The following is a 15,328-nucleotide window of genomic DNA, read 5'->3' as shown; positions in this document are numbered from 1 at the left end:
ACGAGGGAAGGAGGCCACACACAATGGTAGAAATTGGGAACTGGTAGAGCAGCTGCAAATTACAAGTTCCTGATTGTATTTCACTTGGTTCATAAACTGTCAGCAAATTATACCATGGAAGCATCATACCATGTCATTACAGTTGAAAGTCACACATCAACACTGTTCCTCATTTCTTCCTCTAGATGCATCAGAAGAGGAAGAAAAAACAAACCCCACATTATCTGGGAGGTGATGGTGTAGCGAGAATAACACAGGATTAGTAATTCAGAGACCTGGCTCTAGGAGCCGCGGTTTGAATTGCACCATAAGAGATGCTGAATTTGGAATTCAAATCTGGAACTAATAGTCGAACAATGACAATTAAACCGTTTTTGATTGCCATAAAACCCCATCTGGTTCACCAATGTCCTTTGGGGAAGGAATCTGCTTCCTTACTTGATCCAGCCTACATATGACTCCCAACCCACAGCAATGAGATTGACTCTTAAATGTCCTGTAAGTTGCATCTAAAATGCCAAAACATCTCAAAAAAGGAATGAAACTGGACAGAACAGACCACCTGGCATGAGCGAGGGACTGGAAGCGGCAAAACACAACCCTGCTGACCCTATTAAGTGCTCCTTACTAACATGTGTGGGTTAGTGCTAACATTGGTCAAGCAATATCCTGGCATTGCCTGTAAGGTATGATTCTGGGGCTACAACTATTTCCCACACAACATCATCCCTGTCCCACCAACTGATGAATGATGAGGAAGCACCAAAGTGGCAAGAATGGAGAACGTACGCTGGGTGGGACATGACAACGTTCATCACCAAGAAGGGGCCAAGCAACGTTATTACTGGCCAAGCTGGTAGAGTCCTAAAGGATATAGCTGCCAGACTAAGTCTGTGACACGTGGTAAAGGGACAAAGAGTGAAAAACATACTTGACCTCACTCTCTCCATCTGCTCATGACAGTTTCAGAAGGAGGGACTACCACACAGTCATTAAGGGGACAAGTCTCGCCTTCAAATTGATAATACCCTCCACTGTGTTGTGCAGCACTGCCATCATGCTAAAGGGGACAGATTTTCAACAGATCTAGCCATTCAAACCACGGCATCCTTGAGGGACTGTGGGCCAACAGTAGCAGCTGAAATGCACCCACATAATCTGAAAACTCATGACCTGGAATATCCCTCACTCTTATCATTACCCTCAAGCCAGGGATCAACCCTGGTTCAATGAACAGAGCAAAAGGGCATGCCCTGAGCAACACCAAGCACTCCTAAAAATGAGGTGTCAACCTGGTGAAGCCAAAAACAGGAGTGCGTATAACCAAACAGCAAGTGATAGACAGGGCTAAGCATTTCCAGGACCAACGGATCAGATCAAAGCTCTGTAGTTGTGAATGGTAGCGGTCAACGAAACAATTCCTTGGAGGAGAGGGTCTCCACAAACATGGATGTCTTCAATAATGAGGTTAATTTTATACATTAGTGCAAAAGACAGGGCTGAAGCATTCGCAACAATCTTCAGCCAGGAGTGCCAAGTGGATGATTCATCTCAGCCCCCTCCAGAGATCTCCTACTTGATATGTGCCAGTCTTTAGCCAGCTTGATTCACTCCACATGATATCAAGCAGTGGTCAGCACTGCTGCCTCACAGCACCAGGGGCCCGGGGTCAATTCCACCCTTGGGTGACTGTCTGTGTGGAGTTTGCACATGCTCCCCGCGTCTGCGTGGGTTTCCTCCGGGTGCTCCGGTTTCCTCCCACAGTCCAAAAATGTGCAGGCTAGGTGCATTGACCATGGAAAATTACCCGTAGTGTTCAGGGATGATTAGGGGAATTGTTCTGCATGGGATACTGTGAGAATCAGTGTGGAGTTGTTGGGCCAAAGGGCCTGTTTCCACACTGTAGGGATTCTACTCTATGATAAATGATTGAAGGCAGTAGGTACGACAAACCTACAGGGTCTGACAACATTCTGGCAATAGTACTGAAGGCGTGTGCTCCAGAACTTGCAATGCCCCTAGTCAAGCTGGTCTAGTACAAATACAACACTAGTATCTATCTAACAATGTGGAAATTTGCCCAACTATATCCTTTACACAAAAAGCAGGATGCATCCAACCTAGGAAATTACAGTCTTATCAGTGTGCTCTCAAACATCAGTAAAGTGATAGAAGGGGTCAATATCAATAAGCAGCACTTGTTCAGCAATAACCTGCTCACTGACACCGCTTGGTTCTGCCAGGACCACTCAGCCCCTGACCTGATTACAGCCTTGGATCAAACACAGACAATGAGTGACTGCCTTGACATCAAGGCTGTATTTGGCTGAATGTGGCAAAGAGCTTTAGCAAAACTAAAGCCATTGGGAATGAGATGGATGTCTCTCTGCTGGTTAGACTCATTTAAAGGAAGATAGTCATTGGAGGTCAATTATGTCAGTTCCGGGAGGAGACCTCTGCAGGAGGTCCTCAGGGTAGTGTCTTAGGCCTAACCATCTTCAGCTGCTTCAATAACCTCCCCTCAAACAAATTCAGAAATGGGAACATTCACCGACAATTGCACAATGCTCAGCATATTCACGACTCCTTAGATACTGAAGTAGTCCATGTTCATTTGCAGCATGCCTGGCTAATATCCAGGCTTGGTCTGACAAGTGGCAAGTAATAATGCTTGGCACACAAGTGCCAGGAAATGACTCTTTCCAACAAGAGAATCTATTCATCACCCCTTCAATGGCATTGCTACCACTTATTCATGCACTAACAACATCCTGGAGGTTACTACCAACCAGAAGTAGAACTGGAATACCCTTTTGAATACAGAGATGACAATAGCAGGTCAGAGGCTAGGAATCCTGCAATGAGTGTGACACCATCCAGAACAAAGCAGCCCACCTGATTGTTTGTAGGTCTGATACCACACCTTCTACCAGGACACTCAGTTGCAGCATTGCGTACTTTCGACAAGATTCACAGCAGAAATTCAAGAAACCTACTTAGACAGCATTTTCTAAAGCTATGACCACTATCATCTAGAAAGACAAGGGCAGCTGATACCATGGGAATACCACCATCTGCATTTTCCTTCCAAGCCATTCGCCATCTGATTTGGAAATACATCACCATTCCTTCAGTGTCACTGGGTCAAAATCCTAGAACTGGCCCCCTAACAGTATTACAGGTGCTCTTACTTCAAATGGACAGCAATGGTTCAAGATGGCAGATCACCACCTTCTCAGGGATTACTACGGATGCTGGCCGAGCCAGCAATGCTCATACTCTCCTGAACAATTTTTTTAAAAATCTGGCCTAGCTAACACTTAATTGTACACTCAGTCCATACCTCCTAATTACCTTTCAAAAGGTATCCACACCAGTGGGGAATGTATTATGTGATCCACTGAGCCCAAGCTAGTGAGGGCAGCTGAAGTGTTAGACCCCAAGAATGAAGAGGTCAATGGCAGAAAACAAACAAGAGGAAATGACAACTCGATATTGAAAGGCCCACAGTCACTCAGTTTTTAAAGAAGGGTGCATCAAATCTACATGTAGGTACTTGGGACCATGTCAGAAAGTCTGTTGTAGGTAGAGAAGTCATCAACCATATTCAGAGGTTTAGATGATAGATAACCTTGCAAAACAACAATCTACACTGGTATATATTGGAGGTAGCTGCCCTAAGAGCAATCCATGCATCAACTACAGGCTTTCAGTTACCAATGCCAAACCCAAAATCCATTTACCAACCCTGACCCAGTCATAGTATTGTTATCCTGTGTCACACTGACATTATTGTTTCCAATTTGGATATTGCTTCCCTATAATCTAGAAAAGCCACTCATGGATGGAGTAAGTCAAATCTGGCCATTATTGGACCCAGTTAACCTCATTACTGGAAACATACCTAAGCAAGAGTTGGCATCTTGAGGAAAAATGGAAGGGAAGGTGGGGGGTCAAAATTGTAAAGACTCAGTTTCAAAAACATTACCTGCACAGGGATTTCACAGAATCGTTGTCGAGAAAATCATGATCCTTCTTGACAGCCTCGATGTCGATAGGAAACTGAGAATCTACAAGAAACAAACACATTTACAAATTACCTCCTCGTATACTCCATCTATCACTGAAAATCAGTCAGCTTTTTCTTTCTCAAATCTTACGAAGGATCACTAAAACCCAAACTCCTCATTTCCTTCAGAGTTTCTGAAGAACATTTTCAGCATTTTGTTAAATCTCTCCTTCAGGTGCTGGATTTTAGAGGTACAGTTCAATCTGCACAAGTAGCACTAGAAGAAGGGTCCCAACCCGAAACATCGGCTTCCATGCTCCTCTGATGCTGCCTGGCCTGCTGTGTTCCTCCAGCTCTACACCTTGTTATCTCATCCTGTTGTGCTCTGGCAGCTTAAATTCATTGGACATTGCAGGCATAGACTCAGCTCAGCGAGGGAATAGCCAAATAATTCTAAGGTATATCCTCAGAGAAGAATTGTAAAGAATGAAAGATCCTTTTGCAAGGGAAGCGATGAGGAGACATAGGAAAAGCTGAGGCCAAAATAAACCAAATATTGGACAGAATCTCCTGCTTGAAGGTGGCAAGGGTGCATATTCAGCAAGGTGGTAATGTACATAACCTTGCTGCCATCTTGCTTCCACCAGAATTAAGTCCTGGCAGGGAGACCTAGAGTTAACCTTCCTGCTCCACTGCCAACCAAGGTGCTCAACTGAGTAATCAAGGATCACTTAAGGGGCTCTGATTGCTATCGGTGAGTATAACCCAGTGGCACATGGGCCTGTCATCATGCCATGTTCTTAATAACTACTACTCCATGGGCAACTTGTCACCTCGAAGGACTGGACATCTGGTTGGGGGAATACTTACTCACTGGAAGCCACCAACCATCTCTCTGCACTACTATATCTTTACTTCCAATGTATCACTCTCCCCCTGGCCCCCAGCCCAAGAACCATCACTCTCCCTTTGCCCTGGGTTCTCTGCAATTCTTGGCCACTGAAGATGGGGTTGCATTTCCTGAAGCAGCTATGGCCTTCACTGTGGTGCTGGTAAGCAGAACAGGCACTGGCCTCTGCTGGGCCAGCTGCTGTCATTGGGTTGGATTTCCATGTTAAGGCTCTCCATGCCAAAGGAAAGTACACCAACAATCTCTGCTGTCTGATGGTGAGTGGTTTGGGTCTTCCGCGGGGAGGTAGCATGGGTCTTGCTAACTCTCCAGCTAACAAGCAACCCAGCCCCAACAAAATTATCAGCCATCTCAACGGGATTCTGTCAACATTTCACTACTTTTGGTGCACCCAACAGTGACTCCAAGCCAGTTCAAAGAAGAGATCTATATCACAAGAAAACCAGGCAGTAACATTTGGGATTTTTCTGGGATGCAATCAACTTTCCTGACAGAAGCAGTAATGTATGGTCACAGTGGGGCCTGAGCTGTTAGCCTGAAGGTGAAGACTGATTAAAGGAAAGGAGATTTGGCTGAAAAATCATTTTCCCAATATGCTCTACTTCCAGTAATTGTTCCCTGTCAATCCTCCCAGGATCATTTAAAAGTTGCAGTCAAACCACTTTAAATGTTTAATTAAAGTTAAACATTTAAGTACAGACTTAGGGTGGTTTTGCACAGGACGCTAAAGCAGGAAACTCCATTGCAGGAGATAACAAATATTTAAAGCGAAAGTATAGTTGTAAAAGTTAATCTTTTGTGAACTCAGCCACTTTGATTAACAATTTATGAATTCCAAAAATGCAAACATGACAGAGTGCACGTATCTGTTCAGGTGGTCCCTATGTACGAATGACACTGGTACTGGGATCATAACACACTTGACCGAGAATCAGACACAACTAGGGATGGTAGTAGGAAATCAGGTGTTTCTAAAGCCTCTGAAGAAGTGAATACTGCACAACTTAAAAAGGAGATGCGCGCATGCTGCAGAGAATGCAGATTGCAAAAGCTAGGCTCACAGCTTCTCCAATGTCATTCTGGGCTGAGGTGCCTGAATGCAAGGAGCTTAGCTTCCAGGATTCAGTCAGGTTACAGCAATACCAAGGAAAGTTTGGCTCATGACGGTCACAGGGGAGATCGCAGTAAATTGGAAGATGGCCAAAACTGTTGCCAGATCAATAATAAAGACAAATCTTGTTGTTTTGTCAAGCACCAAACCCATTAATCTTCATAACTTTCCATGTTAAGAACATGAACCAGGAGCAGCAGTAGGCAATTCAGCCCCAGGCAGCCTGCTCTGCCATTCAATACAATCATAGCTGATTTCATCTCCACTTTCCTGTCCGCTTCCCAAAACTCTTCAACTCATTAGTAATTAAAAAATCGGTCCGTCTCCCCTTAAATTTACTCAATGTCCCACATTCACCACACTCTGGGATAGCGAAATCCACAGATTTAACATCTTTTGAGAGAAGTATTTTCTCCTCCTCTCAGAATCACAGAATCCCTATTGTGCAGAAAGAGGCCATTCAGCCCATCAAATCTGCATTGACCTGCCAAAAGAGTATCCCACTCAGATCAGCCCCCTACCTTATCCCTCGTAGCTCTGCATTTCCCATGGCCAAACCACCTAGCCTGCACATCCCTGGACACTATGGGCAATTTAGCATGGCCAATCCACCTCGCCTGCACATCTTTGGACTGTGGGAGGAAACCCACACAGACAGGGAGAATGTGCAAACTCTACACAAACACCTGAGGCTGGAACGAAACCCGATTCCCTGGTGCTGTGAGGCAGCAGTGCTAACCATTGAACCACCATGCCACCCACCGGATGAGGTTTTTTTTATTATTCCCCATGCCCCCACCAAGCTTAGAGCTTTTCAGAGTGAAAGTTGCACACCCATTTGTGAAAAGTGCTCATGGACTACACCCCAAACGGCCGACCTCTAATGTAAAAGTTCTGCCCCCTTGTTCCAGACTCATTCCACCAGCAGAATCAGTTCTGCTCTATCTTCCTCTGGAGTCCTCTGTCGAAGGCTGGTCCAACCCACAGAGCTGGCCCATGGGTAGGGCAAGGGGACAAGTACAGAATCATCCCTCCTAGAATGGTGTCAAACTCCCAGACTGACCCTCAGGAGCTTGGAGACAATAAGGACTGCAGATGTTGGAAGCCAGAGTGCATAGATATGAGGCTGGAAAAGCACAGCAAGTCAGTCTGACCTACAGTGATTTTCCTGACCCACAGCAGCTAACTGGCTTCCTGAGGAGGATGAGACACCGTGGCAACATCCATGCTATAGCCTGGAGCTATGGATATTGATAGTATTATACTGTACTCAATTTAGTACTGAGTAACCTGACAGAATTAATTAAGATCCTAAGACTTAAGGAACCTGTGGGTGACAGTGATAGTAATATGATTGAATTTTACATACAGTTTAAAAGGAAAAACGGTGGGTCTAAGATTAGTGTACAGACTTAGACCCTTTTCATTTCTGTTCTTTTTAAAACTATGGACTGAAATGAGAAAGACCAGAGATTTACAAGGATGGTAGAATGTTTTGAAAGCAAGCTAAGTGATACCTCTTGTGAACCCTGTTTGTGTAGCTGTGGGATACAGCAACATGCAGTGATGAGCACCAATCTGTTCTTGCATATCCATGTCAACACAACCGTCAAGAAAGCACAACAACGTCTCTACTTCCTCAGCAGGCTGAGGAAATTTGACATGTCCACAAGGACTTTTACAATTTTTAGAACTCTTTCTATGGTGCATCTACATCTGGATACATCAAAACGTGGTACGGCAACTGTTCTTCCCAAGACCTGTTATTAATCAGCCCCATCACCAACCTACAACCTAACTGTCTCCTTTAACGTCGATTCTTACTTTTCCACTCCCCTATTTAGTTTAAGCTATTATGTTAAGCAATTGGATTAAACTGGATGATCATCTGTATGAGAACCATCTACGCAAAAAAAGTAATATGGATTCAGAAGAGAGATTCTGCCTGACAAACATCTTCAGCGTGTTTTGCAGAAAATGACGATTACAGTGGACTATAGGAAATTTTACATGCAGATTTACAACAAAACTTTCACAGATGCCCATATGAAGGCTAATGAAAGGGATACTCAATGAACAGCTGTGGTAGCAGTCGAAAATTAACAGAAATCCCATTTGCAAAAAATTCTGGGGTTTTGTACATCCCAACATTCAAGTGATCAATCAAGAGTATCCCCAAGGACAGTCCCAGGATACCTGTCAAATTGTTACTAGTGCAACTTATGAATTAGATAAACGTGGGATTTCCAAAGAACGAACTGTTCTGGTAAAGGTTGTCCAAGATTCTTATCAGTATAGAATATTACCACAAATTAAACCATGCAGTAGAACAAAAGGGCACACAATTTCAAACTAGTAAAATGTGATTTTTAGGACCATTTTTAGGAAATTCTTCTTAACAGTGTAAATCAACATTTGAAAGAAAGTACCAAATGGAGGCAAAGCCTTGGAAAAATGTTGAAAATAAGTAATGTATGGTGGTCGGGTAGTGGGGGGAATGTGTTAGAATGTCTTTAGTTGGACAGATTAACTAAAGATAAATCACCATCTTTACCCATAATTACCAAGGTGTTGCAAACAACATTCAAATAAATACTCACAGGAAAAAACAAAGACAGACAGAGCGGAAAGATCCTGTTTTCAACTAATTTAGGGGTACAACAAAATCAAGTGTATATCCCATGTTGTATGGCACATGCAGACCTATAGCAAATTTCTCAAGGTCAGAAATCACACAACACCAGGTTATAGTCAAACAGGTTTATTTGAAAATACAAGCTTTCAAATGAATCTGCTGGACTGTAACCTGGTGTCGTGCGATTTCCGAACCTTGTCCATCCCAGTCCAACACCAGCATGTCCACATCATGACAAATTTCTCAGCCAGAGTTTCTCAATTGGCCTGGCCTCTCCTCCCATATTCTTTACAAAAACCAAATTAAAATAAATAAATAAGGCACAAACACCACACCTACCTTCATAGAGCTGTGCATACTGAGGAAATCCTGCTGCCCGCAGCCAATCACACACTTCCTTAGCCTTCAGCTCTGTAATAGAGTTCATTAAATTAACTCTTGCTGAGCCACAAAGTTGCAAGTTGACGATGTGAAAACAAACAGCAAAACAAAAAAGACTTTGTTTTAAAACACAAAGCTACAAGGGATCTACAGCACAGAAACATTTTGTCCAATTTGGTCCATGTTGTCATTAATGCCCTATATCAACCTCCTCCCACCCTTTCTCATTAACCCATTAGCATAGCTTTCAATTTGTTTTTCACGAGTTCATCCATAAACTCCTTAATTGCATCTATGCTATTTGACAACTTGTAGCTGCATATTCCATATTCTTAACACTCTGGTGCAGAAGTTTCTCTGGAAATCCCTTTTGGATTTAGTTGCAACTATCTTACACATGCAGCTCATAGTTTGTTCAGTTGACTCCAATTGGCAACACCTTCTCTATGTCTATTCTGTCAAATCCCCTACTTCATTCTGAAGACTTCTAACTGGTTACCTCTAAACCTTCTATTCTATACAAAAGATCCCACTGTCGATTTTTTTGGATAGTTATATAGTCGCTTTATTGTATTATTAAATAATTATTTTCTCTCTTACTCCAATTCCATCTTTCAATGAACCTGAATAATTTCCTTTATCAAAATTTCTTTTAGTTGAATAATGTATACATTTTTAAAACCAAAACTTGGTATCACTTAGACACTAATTTCTTTTCATTTCCTCTTTTTTTCAATGTTGATGGTCTCTTGCAAAATAGGCCTTAGCACTTCAACTTTGACTGAGAAACAAAAAAAATGGCTAAATTGTTTCCTCAAATTAACCAATTGTGTTTCTGAAGAATGGGACCCTTTCTGTTCAGCACCAACATTATTCCATCAAGTTCTCGAAGGCTCAAGGTGTGCACCAGATAGCCAGAATAAAGCTTTGGCTATCTTTTATCTAGTAAGACAAGAATTCTACAGGTTACTGTAGGGTTTAACACTGTGAATACACAAAATAAGTTGTCCTTTTGATATCAATAAATTTAACATTACTGAAAGAATGTGAAGTGAGCATGCAGAATGGTAACTGGGAGACTAAAGTAACGCTCAGAATTATTAAATGTGCAATACAGTTGGAGATATCAGAATCTAGACAATGCTGTGCAGGCAGAAACCATGGTCTGGTCAGTGGCATCTGAACATTTTTAACATTTTTTCAGCTTTGCCTCCTCCTTCTGAACTGGCTGACTGATACAAGATGTAGTTCCAACACGCCAGACATTCCCATTTCTTTTCTTTGATCAAGTGTGGGTGTTGTTGGTAAGGTCAGCATTTGTTGTTCATCCAGAATTGCACTTCAAATGACTTTGCATGAATGAAATGATGTATGTATTATCAAAGTAATGTCAGCTGAATATTCTTAAACCTTTGCTGAACAACAAAGATCTAGGACAGAGTTTCCCTCCTAACACCAAGGACACAGAAGCAAACAATTGATCCTAAATACCACAAAAATCAGAAATTGCTGTAAAATTTTAGAGCATCTGTGGAGAGAAAACAGAGTTTCAGGTCCAGTGATCTTTTTTTGGAATGCTGCCAGACCTGCTGAGTTTTTCCAGCAATTTCTGCACTTGTTTCGGAGTTCTAGCATCCACTGTTCATTGATTAGTTTTTGACCCTAAATACCAGCCTGATTCACACTAGAGCAAGAATAAAACATGGACACTTTTGCGTGCAGCTCAGTTTCTCCTTACACAGTGCACAACATCACTGAAGAAACTCACATTTTCATTCCTTTGAAATGTTCAATGAAATTGATTTTTTCCCTCTAACACATTTCATATCCATTCATTGTGTGTACACAAACATCATTTGTCATAAGCATTTTTGGGTAACAAGATGTATGAGCTGCACAAAATGAAGCTTTTTTAAAATCAATCGTTGTCAAAAAAAAAAATCAACTTGTGCAGAGATGTTATCACACACCTCTGGAGAATGTGTTTGTACTTGGGCCTCTTGGCTCACCTTCTCTACTCACCTTAAAAACAGAGAACATCTGTATCTCAAGGGTTTGTGCTCAGTGCACATCCAACATTCAAGTTGGAAAAAGAATCACACCAACATTGATGAGTCTTCTCTGGAGGCAGGGAATGTTTGATCTATCACTGACAGAGCTAAGAATAAGCAGGCTCACCCCAAACTGATGTCTCAAATTAATCCATCAGATAAAATCACTTCAACTGTTCAAACTGACCTCAAACAATATAATCCAACCTTTATAATTATTATAATAAATTATACAACCTTTGCAATATAAAAATTAATACACTTCATACAGGATCTGAACTGCAGAGTATATCCCAAAAATGAACCAAAGTTTCACCCGATTGAAGATTGAGGAATAAAGATACACAAGTAAACACTGGCAAAGGCCTCTCATCTACTTATACTGAAAAGCTGCTACCAGCTTCACTGAACCAAGTGGAAAATTTAGGTCATTAACTTAAACTTTTACTGTTTTACTCTCCAAAATGTTACTCGACTTAGAGTTTCTGGGAAATCTAGCCAGGTCCTGCCAGAAGCTGGTGGAGGGGCCAGGATTTACGGCACTATGGAAGGAGGGGAAATTAGACGGGTGTAACACTTTGGAAGGGGGGGGGCCTCCAATGGGCTGAACAGACCTGTTAAAGAAAACAGTCTTTTCTGCCGCTAGCCTCTGCAGGAAAAGCTACAGGGCTAACAGTGAGGAATGGGTCTCTGCTATGGCTGGTGAAATCCTGACTGCGACAGGATGAGGCCCCTAATTGGCCCCATTAATTACTCACTTGAGTACCTCAATTATCCCACTTTTGGGTCAGCCACCAATAACTAGCCCTGCTGCTGGTACAATTGAGGTGGAGGTGCATTTTCAAACCTTAAAGCCTGCCAACAGGAAGCAAAAACATCTAGCCTTAACTTTAATGTTCCAGAAATCAGACATACTGAGTATTTCCAGCAATTTTAAAATTTATTTTGAAGTACTACACAGCCTGCTGTAAAAATGAAGCAGTGGGTTATAAAAGTTTTTTTTGTTTGCATAAACTAAATACAGTTCTGAAGCTACAGGTGAGATTTTTCATTTGCAAGTACTCTGCACAATTCTAGGTTGACTGTCATGCATTATTTGTTTTGCAATCCTTCAGAGAAAATGAGAAGTGAAACCTTCCTGACTTCAGCCTCTCTGTCTAGAATTCATAATCTCCGTGGGTTTCCTGTTTACTCCGAATTTCAGAAGCAAGCAGGTTTCAGTTATCTACCAACTGAATGGGCAGACCTTCCTCGAGATGCAACCTTGTGCTGAAGGTTAGGAGCAAAAAGGAGGTGAGAGTATATGAAGGAGTAAGGTAGCTAGGTTACACTGAAGTCTAAAGGAGCCAGAATTACAGCACAGTGTAAACTAGAGGAGGGGATGAGGAGCATAGTAAAGTGTAAATTATGCAGAATAGGGTCAGAGCATAAATCAATGATCATTTGGAGGAGATGGGGAAGGGTGTTCAAGTAGCATTATAAAAGCTCCAAGGAGAAGCTGGGAGGAGGAGGAGGAGGCAGCAGTGGAGGAGGAGGAGCTACAGCATATTAAACTGTGCCAGAAATAAGGCTGTAATCAAATGAAGGCTAGCACCTAGATTAGAGCACAATAATAAACTGGGAGAGGTCAGTCACAGTAAAAATTGAGCAACAAGTTTATAACACAATGAGGACTCAGAGCAAATAAAGTTAGAATGCAGTGTTAACCTATGTTGACAGAATTCGAGGTGATAAAACCATGCAGCTTGAAAAATAAACAAAAGTTCTAGTTTTAATTAATTGAATTCTAGAATTAATCGAAAAATCCTATTATTAAAAAAGTACCATGTCCAGATTTGTTTGTGATGGGGGAGGAGAAATATGCACAGCTGCCTAACATAAAATGAATCAAGAAACCTCAATGCTTTCTTGCTTAAATTCTAAATAATATTCCAATAAAAGCCCCGAAGCATAAATATCACAATCCTAGTTTGATTCTAGCATAGGTGCAGTGAACAGTGTGCTTGAACTGAAACATATTGTCCACATGCAACATCCCAACTTGGAGCAAAGTAACCCATCCTTCCATCCAAGAAGCCATTCATCACTAAAAACCTGAAAAAGACTGTTAATCCCATGGGGATTGATGCTGGTTCTAAGTGAAAGTCTCCCTGTGTTATTAAATAATGGCTTAAGCACTTTTAAGGAGAAATTCTGGTAGCCTCATCTTGAGGTGCATATTGACCTACTTAATTTATTTTCTATTTAAACAGATTAACATCATAAATAGGACTAAAACCACTACTTTCTTACAACTTCAGCTTGCACATGTACTTTTCAAAAACACCTAACTTTTTTTTTAAGAATGAGTTGTGTCTGAAACCCAAGCTCCAGGCTAACATCATTTGCAGTATTTTCAACCCCACTGAAATGTGCTGTGAGGTCAGAAGGCACCACAAATGGATCAGTCATCCTGAAATATTTTCTAGCCAGGATATTTTTCTGATAAGATAGATTACTGGATTTGTAGAGTTGAGCTCAGAATAATTCACTTTCTCAATAGCCAAGTATGCATACCACTGCGGATGCAATGAATTTCAATAAATGGCATCAGCCAGGTGGCATTTTATTAAAGGAAACCCAGGTTTCTCTTGGCAAGGATTCTGTGGAAAAAGGATTCATAGCTTTTTCCAAATCCTACACGTAAAGTAAACAGGTTACCTCATTTCACTCCAGAATGCCGTTATTCATCCCATTTTATTCCCCACACAGTGCAAAGTACAGTCAAGTAATGACGTAAAGATTACAATTCCAAGGAACTCCCTAATGATGGGATCTCAACAAATGCAGAAGCAAATCTTGCTAAAACTATCCAAGGCACTAGTCAGACCATACCTAGAATGCTGTGAACAGGTTTGGTCCCTTTATTTAAGTAAAGATATAATGGATTAGAGACAGTCCAGAGAAGGTTCACGTGGTTGATTCTGGGAGTGGAGGAACTGTCTTATGAGGAGAGGTTCAGTAGGATGGGCCTGTACTCATTGGAACTTAGAAGAATGAGAGGCAACCTTATTCAGATGTACAAGATTCTTAGGGGACTTGACAGGGTCGATTTAAAAAAATTGTTTCCTCTTGTGCGAGAGTCAAGGACCAGAAGGCAGAATCTCAGGGTAAAGGGTTGCACATTGAAGAGACAGATGAGGAGGAATTTCTTTTCTCAAAAGGGTAGTGAATCTGTGGAATTAGTTACTGCAGAAGGCTGTAAAGACTGGCTCATTAAGTATATTGAAGGCTGAGATAGATTGATTTTTAATCAGGAAGACAATCAGGGTCTATAGAGAAAAGGCAGGAACATGGAGTCTAGGATTATCAGATCAGCCTTGATCACATTGAACAGCAGAGCATGCTTTATGGGTCAAATGGTTTTATGGTCTGAAGCAAGTGTGCTGCTTTCTTCATATCACTAATAACATGCACAATATGCAGACACTGGGGAAGACATCCCACTACAGTAGAGTCTAATGAGCATAAAAAGAGTGGATGACAAACTCAGCAGTGTGAAAGTCCATGCCTGATTTGTGTACACCACTGTTAATTTCAGAGGCTATTTGTTTAAGGGCTCCAATTCAATATTACTCCTTTAGATGAATTAGATAAATTCATCCGTACAGAGTATGAATATTTTGGTTAGCATATAAAGCCATTTTAATTATTTGGCATGTCTTGCAATCTGTAACAAATAATGCTACTGTTGCTGTGTGTTTAGTGCAGCACAACTGAGAAATGTGTGGATTTCCCCCAATCAGGCTTATTGGAGGGCAAAACTGTGCTGCATGAAATACGCAATTATTAATAAAACTCTGTCTAGATTGGATTAGGCAGCCTCTCCAGAATGATCCAAGCAACCAAAGCAACTGTGATTGATAAGGATTCCAACAGAAGTAAGCTTGTATGCACAAGTTTAAGTATCCTTTGGTACCAGGTAGCTACATAAAGATTGCTTTCCAGCGTGCAACACCATTAGTACAGCAATCAGCATTCAAATAAAAGCATCATGACAGACCACTGAAAATTCAACAAGCATGTAAATGCTGAAAGGTTGCAAATGATTTGAATTTTTCACAGACTCAGCTGCAAATGTTGCACATAGCTGAGATGTCATTTGACACCAAAATAATCTTTCCAGGTCCTGAACAACATGGGACATGGTGAGAAGGGAGGGAGAATTGCTTGAGGAAATGAGTGAGGCCTT

At 41.6% G+C, this 15,328-nt stretch overlaps 1 protein-coding gene across 2 annotated transcripts in view; it reads right to left on the bottom strand.

Annotated features, from left to right (window-relative positions):
- stard8 (StAR-related lipid transfer (START) domain containing 8) overlaps positions 1-15,328 on the bottom strand; it is a 242,959-nt gene that overhangs the window by 101,722 nt on the left and 125,909 nt on the right. For both annotated transcript variants that reach the window (XM_048605224.1, XM_048605225.1), the window contains 2 exons: positions 9,005-9,076; positions 3,989-4,070 (listed from right to left, as the gene is read on the bottom strand). In XM_048605224.1, the coding sequence (XP_048461181.1) occupies positions 3,989-4,070; positions 9,005-9,076 (154 nt within the window). The remainder of the gene's footprint in view (positions 1-3,988; positions 4,071-9,004; positions 9,077-15,328) is intronic.

The sequence above is a fragment of the Rhincodon typus genome, chromosome 14 (assembly GCF_021869965.1).
Source record: "Rhincodon typus isolate 14 chromosome 14, sRhiTyp1.1, whole genome shotgun sequence".
In the NCBI taxonomy this organism is placed as follows: domain Eukaryota; kingdom Metazoa; phylum Chordata; class Chondrichthyes; order Orectolobiformes; family Rhincodontidae; genus Rhincodon; species Rhincodon typus.
This window is presented reverse-complemented; position numbering and strand designations above follow the sequence as displayed.